The 9,319-nt window shown below is 37.3% G+C and overlaps 1 protein-coding gene across 1 annotated transcript; it reads left to right on the plus strand.

The window, feature by feature from the left end:
* Positions 1-953: 953 nt before the first annotated feature.
* On the plus strand, positions 954-8,064 carry LOC307033295 (low affinity immunoglobulin gamma Fc region receptor III-like). Its single transcript, XM_079671695.1, has 11 exons — positions 954-1,682; positions 2,268-2,306; positions 2,414-2,677; positions 3,194-3,442; positions 3,871-4,119; positions 4,578-4,694; positions 5,180-5,230; positions 5,506-5,580; positions 6,560-6,603; positions 7,008-7,059; positions 7,910-8,064. Exons 1-10 carry the CDS (start codon positions 1,652-1,654, stop codon positions 7,023-7,025), a joined length of 1,137 nt encoding a protein of 378 aa, XP_079527821.1. The 5' UTR covers positions 954-1,651; the 3' UTR covers positions 7,026-7,059; positions 7,910-8,064.
* The last annotated feature ends 1,255 nt before the right edge of the window (positions 8,065-9,319 follow it).

The raw sequence follows: 9,319 nt of genomic DNA on the forward strand, positions 1-9,319 counted from the left end.
AAGTATCAGCTCCCTGTGTCAAGGTATAATTGAGATATGCCCGTGTCCCTGTACCAACACACCAATTAATAAGAGGGTGGCCAACATAGCACAGTCCTTAACAAGCTAGCAGGACAGGCTCCAAAAACACTTTATGTGTTTGTATCACTGAAGCTTATGAAATTGTTTTTAGTTCTATTATTATAAGATAAGATAAAATAAGATTTTTTTTAATCATTTTTGTTATATCTAATTATCTGCAGTGTTTTAGTCAACTGACTATTCAGGAGACAGAGTTGCTGATCATGTGACCTTCCTTTGAATATTACATAATATAAACCTACTTTATTTGTAATGGAAAGATCTGCATGCTTTCAGGTAGAATAACTACATTTTGATGTTAAGCCTACAGCTTCTAGCTGAATAAAAAATGGATGAAGTGCGTTTCCTCCCTCTGTCCACCAGATGTCTCCACACTCTCAGAGTCATGTTGAACTCCTCACTTCTCAGAGTACAGTCACATGACCTGGTTCACCTGCTCACCTGTTTCCACTTCCCCTCATCAGCCTGCAGAGTATAAGTATCCTGCAGCCTCTGTCTGTCTTTAAGCTTTTTGTAATCAAACACTGGCTTGTTTGCATGTGGGTCATTTCCCTTAGCAGCCACCGACAGATAGTGAACTTTTAGCAGACTTGTTTCCAACATGGGGGCCACTGTTCTTGCTCTTGTAGCTTTAGCCCCTCGTTACAGTTTCAGCTTCTTCTTCTTTCACTCTCAGAATTATACCACACGAGGAACCCACAGACAGAAACAGGTAGACGGGCCCCTCAGCTCACGTGCAGCCAGCGTCTGAAAACCAACCGGCAAACACGTGCAGTAAAACTAAATGTATCTGGACACAGAGTACTTTAAGGTAGCCTGATGTACCATGTGGTTAAGTGAAGGGCTGATCAAGGTTGTGTTAATAACAAAGGGACTGCTAATCACAAGACACATGCATTAGTACATCTGGACCTTTTTATTCTCATTTAGTTCTACAATCACCTGCATAACAGATGAAAGTAATAGAGGCGGCAGTTTGTTAAATATTATTATTTAAGTATGTGAATTCAATTAAAATGAAAGATTTGACTTTAATGTGCAGGTCTATTGTAGATGTTGCTTTATTCTGACCAAATCAAACAAAGGACCAGGTCATTGACCAGATGTTATTTATGTTAAAATCACCTTTTCAAACTGCCTTTTAATGTTATTGTTAATATTATTATTATGAATAAACACATATATTGAGTGGGTATCACGTGCATAATAAGGATTACAAAGCAAAATCAAAACTGCCAATGATGTTTCTCGGGGAAAACAACAAACATTTTAGCAATAAATGAGCCTTGTGATACTCACTGTTATGTTAGTTGTGTGTATTTAAAATGTATTTTCTGTCATAATGCTTTTTGTTTGTCTGTTCTGCACATCAAGACGTAAAGTCGTCTTTCTCACATGTGAGTTTTTGGCCTCAGCCTCTAATATTAACCCCACCACTGACACGTATTTCCTTCCATGACACGCGTCTGAGCTACAAGGCATTTCATTAGTGAGCCACACAGGAAGAGAGCACCCCTCTTCTTCTTTTTATATTTCAGTGTGAGGTTCACTCAGTCAGCAGCCAGACGCCATGGAGGCCACAGCGCTCTTCATCACACTGTGTGAGTACTGAGTCTTTACCTGCTGTTTTTCACATAAAGATTATACTAGATTATATTAGCTAAAGGAAAATATGGAGGTAGATTTCTGTCAATATTGCTTGATTTTATACGTTTTTTAACACATCTTTCATGAATAGTTTGTGATTTTACAAGTCCTTTTTAGAATATTTGGAGGTCTTTAAACATTTACACACGGGTTATTGATCTGTCCAAACACATCATATTGAGAGAAATCTGCCTCCATATGAATAAAGACAATATGTTTCAAATGTTTTCATTCATGAGAAGACATTTTTTTTATGTAGAGGATCTTCTAGGTGAGATCTCTTATAAAATAACTTGTTTTTATTTTATGCTTATTATTAAATATTTAAATATATGTATAATAAAGAAGAGCAAATATAGATGCTATTACTTATAGCTGCTAAATGGCCATTTGTGCTGTTCTCTATTGTGAATTCTATGTTTTAATGGTGAGTTGTTTTTCAAGTAGTATCTATCAAAGACACATTTAAATAATAAAGTCAATGTAATAAAATCTAATATAAGAACTCTGTGTGATGGTTGTCTCTGTTGTCTCTGCAGGGATGATGGTGTTTCTGCAGCTCTGTGAACAGAACGTTGGTAAGAAGCTTGTTTACCAAAAAATAATGAGGAAAAAAATAAAGGTCATAACTTTATTTAAAGTGCTATATATTAATATCAACAACAAATGTATTTATCTGTTTCAGATGCAGATGTTTGGATCGAACCATCCAGACTTCAGGTCTTTGAATACGAGCCTTTCTCTTTAAGATGTGTGGGCTTCGATGGTTTGACTGATGTGAACATTTCACGGTGGAACAAAGCAGGAAAGGAAACTTGTGATGGTTCAAAATGGGGCTCGTTTCATGAGTTGAATTGCAACATTAAATCTCCTTATAAAGAGGACAGTGGAGATTACTGGTGTGAGGCTGGAGGGAAGAAAAGCAACTATGTGAACGTCATTATCACCGGTACGTTGACATTAACTCAGCAACAATCTCTTTCTGTGTGTATTTATGAAATATTAAACAAGTTCCCTGTATGTGGAAAAAACACTTGGCAATAAACGTGATTCTATACAATGTTTGTTAGAAGAACATAAAAAGTGCAATGATGCCAAGGTTATATATACTATATAATACACATATACTTTTTAAGCATGAAACATTTTTATATCTTAATATTGTTAAGAAAGAACATAATTCATGAAGAAAGTGCAATGAAAGCAAACAGCGTGCACAAAGCTGAGCGTAGTCATTAAGCATAGCCTACTATTGGATTAAAGTCATAAAATTGCAAACAGATATGTTTCAAGTTGTTTCAAATCTAAACCAAATTGTGTTTTTTCTCCTGTCTCTGATGTCATTTTAATAATTTTTTACAAATATTATATAAATAACACACTCAACGTTCAATGCTGCAACGATATATGTAGGTATGCAGTTTCTTCAAATGTTATGAAAGGCTTTAAAACCTTTGTTTTTCAGGAGGCACTGTGATCCTGGAGAGTCCTGTGCTTCCTGTGATGGAGGGAGAATCTGTGACTCTGAGCTGCAGAAACAAGACGACCACTTCCTCCATCCTCTCATCTGATTTCTATAAAGATGGCCGCCTCATCAGGAGCAGCTCTACAGAGAACCTGAACATCCACAGAGTTTCTAAATCTGATGAAGGACTCTACAAGTGCAGCATCCCTGATGGTGGAGAATCTCCAGAGAGCCGGCTGGCTGTCAGAGGTGAGATCAGAAATGTAAGAGATTTTCTCTGGGAATTAAACGAAAAAGACGTTAAGAGAAAGCTAAAAGAAGAGATAAGTCAAAACTAGTGCACACAAAGTGAGCAATCACTGTAATGACAGACATCATTTTGTTTATACGTTTCTGAGTTTCGATTATCTCGCCGACTCTCCGAGTGATCTACTTCCTGCCAGGCTTGTCTGTTATACTGAGGGAGTTCAGTGCTCCATGTGAGGCTATTTGACACTAAACAAAGTGAAGTGTTGAACAAACATGGGGCAAACATGTAATGGGGCTTTTTATTGATTCGGGCCAAAACATTTCATGGCAGATTTTGCGTTCATGATTTGTTGACTGTAGCGTTGTTGCCATTAACGTATGCAGTTTCTTCAAATGTTATGAAAGGCTTTAACACCTTTGTTGTTCAGGAGGCTCTGTGATCCTGGAGAGTCCTGTGCTTCCTGTGATGGAGGGAGAATCTGTGACTCTGAGCTGCAGAACCAAGACGACAACTTCCTCCATCCTCTCAGCTGACTTCTATAAAGATGGCCGCCTCCTCAGGAGCAGCTCTACAGGAATCATCACAATCCACAGGGTTTCTAAATCTGATGAAGGACTCTACAAGTGCAGCATCCCTGATGGTGGAGAATCTCCAGAGAGCTGGCTGGCTGTCAGAGGTGAGATATTTGATGTTTTAATACAAGTAACATACTTGCATTCAAATGTTACCTTTTTTTTTGTTATGTCTTATAATTACGTTGTTGAGGAACCTGTGACCCCAGTTGTTCATATCATATACACAACTATACCGTAGTAGTGTCTATGATATGACATTTAACCTTTTGAATCTTTCCATCTTTGAATTGAATGAGAAGTGGAAGAAATACTCAGATCTTGGGTATTTCTTCCACTTCTCCTACAGTATTACGTGTACTACATTTTACAAGTAATAGGACAAAACTAATGGCATCAAAATATACTTAGAGTACAAAAATTGCAGAATATTATATATTATTTAATAGTATTATACGTATTGATTTATAATGTGTTCATCACTTTGATGATGCATGTCAAAATGATGTTAAGAAATACATGTGATTACCGTCTGCTCCTAATTTAATCATTCCTATTTCAGTTTCAGCTGAAGACTCTTCCTCCACTCTCTCCCCGTGGATCTTTGTCTCTGTTTCATTGATGGTTCTGCTGCTGGCCGTGGGAACACATCGATTTTGCAAAAGTTATCGGCACAGAGGTACGATTACAATCCACCAACAATCTGCTACTATAGGCTATGGAGAGCTGCAGGAATGAGTCTTAAAATACGTCAGTAAATATCCCACTGGTGGATTTCAAAATGGCGGTTGCTAACAAGTGTCTAAATGAGACGACTAAACGTCATCACACCCAAGCCTAAGAATAATGAAAAAACAAATGTTGTGACATTCAGGATTCTGGGTGTTGATAATAAGGAAACACTCAGTTCTATTTTGAGCCATTACATTAATTATCTTTCTCAACGCTGTGAGGGTATTTGGTCTTTCTTGGCGAAGGTCTGCCTCCCTATAGATTTTATTTGTATTTTATGTATGGATTTTTCTACCTCTTAAAAATAGATCCATTTCTGTTTGCTGTCACAAAATGAGGCATGGAAGAAAAGAGTTTCTATACTCGTTATGCCATGTCTGAATCTTCTTCTGTTTCTGGTTTTAATGTTGCTTTTCCTTTACTATGCTGCAGTGTTTCTCTGCCAGTCCACGTTAGCACCTGGATCGGCTGAGCATCACACAGGTGAGAACACAAACCAGGTTGTATCCTTCATAAAGATCACAAGAAAGTAATGATCTTAACTTAATATATTAGGACCTTTAAATAGAAGTGTGCACAATAACTAGAGTGTAGTTATTTGTGGTATTAAAATACGAACAATTGTTTAAAGGATGTTACATATCTAATTAAAACATAACAATATTCTGTTCTTAATAAACGCTGGCTGTTTTTCTGTCTTATTATTTGTCTGTCCATTTATCTGTCATGTCAGCTAAACTATATATATTTTGTACTAGTTCCAGTAGAGGCCAGTGCAGTGGATTCAGGCCAAATGACGTATGCTGTGGTATCAAAAAACAGGAAGAAGAAAGGTACTTAAAACCTGACAGTGTTAGTGCTACTTTAATTTCACCTTACATGCTGTTCTTATTTACGTCAAGTACAGTTTTGTATTTAATTGGAATCTAAAGGCAAACTTTTTAGACAATTATTGTTAAAGGGTTTGGGAGAGAAACTCCGGAACACAGGAATGTTAGCCTTTGGAGACCATTTACACGCACTAAAACCTACAAAACACACTACATGAGAGGGGAAACCACAAAAGCATAATTGGGCCTCTTTAAAGGCGGGGTAGGTAAGTTTGAGAAACCGGCTCGAGATACACTTTTTGTTATATTCCATGGAATGCTCTTAACATCCCGATAGCAATGAATATCTGAAGTGCTTTGACAAAAAATCCATAAAAGATATCCTCTGTGGAAGCCGTGGTACTGTAAAAAGCACGACCAATCATTTTACCCGGCACGGCTAAAATAACTCGGTGGCCTACCTGCCTGTCAGTCTTCCATCTGTGCACAAACTTATCTGGTGCCCTCATTGGTCATGTGCACGTTCGTGTGTGTTGGAGGAGGGGCTCTGTAAGGAAGTGGCATATTTTCTCCGGTTGTGTATTTTCAAATTCTAGCGCACTCGAGCTGGTTTCTCCAAAATTACCTACCCCACCTTTAAATACCTTGGGACTGTTTGTCCAAAGTATGTTTTTGGCCCTTTTCAGAACATTGGAAAAACAATTGGCCTGATTTTCTAGTAATATTTATATACTGTATGTATTTATCAGATGATTAACTATGTGTCTCTCTCAGGTGTGGATCAATCATATCCAACAGCCGTTTACAACACCTTGAGCCCGGAAGAAACTCAACAACAGGGTGAGACTCAATGAGATTAGAAATATAACTGATTTTAAAGCTTTAAAGGCTTTATTGTGATGTTCAATGTGCTTGTTGGCAATAAAACATTCAGACTGCTAGATGATAGTTACCAGAATCATAACCTCTATTTTCAGTGCAGAGCCATCCGTAGCAGAGGACGCCTTGTATTCTACAATCCAGCCGGTAAGACTGAAAATTAAATTATTATAAGTCATACTGGATGGATGGTAGATATTTTAAACATCCTAATATTTACAACTTTGGACAACATGGGTGTGTGGTTGGTTGTACGAGGGTTTAAAATAATGTGCTTTGACTTTATAAAACTATATACATGTTGGTTTAACTATATATTATATATAGAACAAAAGGGTAACCTTCTAACATACATACCATTTACTGGAGTCATGCATTCAACTTAAAATTTGATTTTGTACCATTCCTCATTATTATTCTTGATTATTATTATTCTTTAGAAATATTTATAATCGTGCTTAACCGTAAATTATATAAAAACATATATAACATTTTAACAAAGCCTACCTCTACAATACCCCTATCCTATTTGTTCTGTATTTGTTTTACAGGTGAAGATGGAGTTTTGAAAAACTGTTTCACACGGTGTACCTAAATGAAAAGGTGAATTAAGAATGCACTGATATTTGTTTATAAAGTATTATAAATAAATAGTTCCTTCTTTGAAGAAGAACAAATGTAGTGGTTAGTTGTCAAAGTGAAATGCTCATTTATGTTTTAAGATATGAAAGTTTCTTGTGGTTTCACAGTTAAACCGACTTGTTCCATCTCTCAGACACACGGCTGATTCTAAATACTCTCGCTGTCGTTTACTGCTGAGTTAAAGGTGTTTCTGCATCGCGCTGAGTCTGTGGTTAAAAATGTTTTATATTTACTGTCCTGTGAAAGTGTGAAGGTGACTGTGAGGACACATGAACTATAAAACGTGTCACAGTCTATTTTTGTGTCACTGTTTTCAGATTCATTGTAATTGTAAATATTGCTTTAACTCATCACATAATTGAACGAGGTTTTACCGCTCTGCCATAGAGAGCATATTCACATACTAAACAGTTTCTTTCCCAAAGCCATACACACTCTGAGCTTAACACACACACACACACACACACACACACACACACACACACACACACACACACACACACACACACACACACACACACACACACACACACACACACACACACACACACACACACACACACACACACACACACACACACACACACACACACACACACACACACACACACACACACACACACAGACTCTGCAACCCACATCATGAAATCAAAACCTCTGGTCATTTTCACACATCTACTTTTATACTGCCACATATTATTTTTATCTTATCATATTATTGAACTGCCATAATCGTTCACTAAAGTTCTTAAACTGTCTTTTCCTCTTTTTCTTGTTTTTGTCTTTTGTTGCTTGTCTCTTTTTTAAATAGTTTGTGAATGTGTTGTTTATGTGTGCGTATTTTAAGCACTGCTCGTACGGGCACTCGTAATTTCATTGTATTTGTAATTGAAATTACAATAAAGGCTTCTATCTTAAACTGCATCTGCATTGATTAAAGAAACTCTGTTCTTTTCATCCTGAAAGAGAAACCAGATGTATGTCACTGTGACAAATGTTGTCCAATAATAATAGTAATTATAGTAAATTCAGCCGTTTTCAATCTATTGTATTTGCATAATTTGTGTATTTATTGTCTGCAGTGTTTGTTAACTGACTGCAGGTTGCAGAGGAGCTGAATATGGATATTAAATATGACACAATAAACCTGCATTATTTGTTATCCTCCCTCTGTCCACCAGATGTCTCCACACTCTCAGTCATGTTGAACTTCTCAGAGTGCAGTCACATGACCCTGGTTCACCTGCTCACCTGTTTCCACTTCCCCTCATCAGCCTGCAGAGTAAAACCAGGCTGAAGTCGAATAGTCCATTTAGCTTAAGAACCTTCCTAACGGAGTGAAATGACCCGGAAGTCCCTCAGTGGCAGCCATGATAAGTTCCGTTCAAATTATCTAGATCAGTGGTTCTCAACCTGTGGTACGCGTACCACTGGTGGTACGCCAGCTCCCGCTAGTGGTACGTGGAGGAATCTGACATATAACAAATATTTTAAAAACAAATATTTAAAAAGAATATATATATATATTTTTTTTACTTAAAGGAGACCTATCATGCTATATTTGAATAATATATTGTAGGGCCATACCTATATAAGGTATATTTATACTTTTTTTTTTTAAATACCAAACAGATCATGCATTTTAGCCATTCCTCATTTCGCTCTATTTTCCTCTCCTCCACCCTGTCTTTACATGCGCTGCAGCTGACCACGCCCCCCTGCAAAGGAGGGGGCCGAGTTACGAGCGTCATGTTACCATGCTGTTACCATGCCAGGCAACCTCTCCTTCCCATGATTGGTGGAGAGTTGGCCATATAGGCGGAGCTCCTCGTCACTGACGTCAGACTATTTTTAGTCAAAGCACTGAAGATATTCATTGCTATCGGAATATTAAGAGCATTCCATGGAATATAACAAAAAGTGTATCTCGAGCCGGTTTCTCAAACTTACCTACCCCACCTTTAACCTTTACACATTACACAGACATAAAAAATACAGGAAACACAACTAAGTAAACAAAAAGACGAAAAGCAGTCACTACATTGTGCACATTTTGGACATTAAGGTGCACTATTATTACTGCAAGAGCAGCTGATGGTAAGGACCTCAGACAACTTCAATTTAAAACAGGCTATAGGTACAAGTGCCATCAGTTTGAGGCTTGATTGAATAACATTAATTAAAAAATAAATCATACTATCAAAATACTACAACGAATGAA

Source organism: Notothenia rossii, assembly GCF_949606895.1.
Source record: "Notothenia rossii genome assembly, chromosome: 3".
Lineage (NCBI taxonomy): Eukaryota > Metazoa > Chordata > Actinopteri > Perciformes > Nototheniidae > Notothenia > Notothenia rossii.

Bases quoted from the DNA above. Each gene is read 5' to 3' on its own strand.
- LOC307033295 (XM_079671695.1), top strand. From the start codon at position 1,652: ATGGAGGCCACAGCGCTCTTCATCACACTGT. The intron at 2,307-2,413 runs GTAAGAAGCTTG...TATCTGTTTCAG, and splicing joins GCTCTGTGAACAGAACGTTG to ATGCAGATGTTTGGATCGAA. The intron at 5,581-6,559 runs GTACTTAAAACC...TTTTCAGTGCAG, and splicing joins AAAAAACAGGAAGAAGAAAG to AGCCATCCGTAGCAGAGGAC.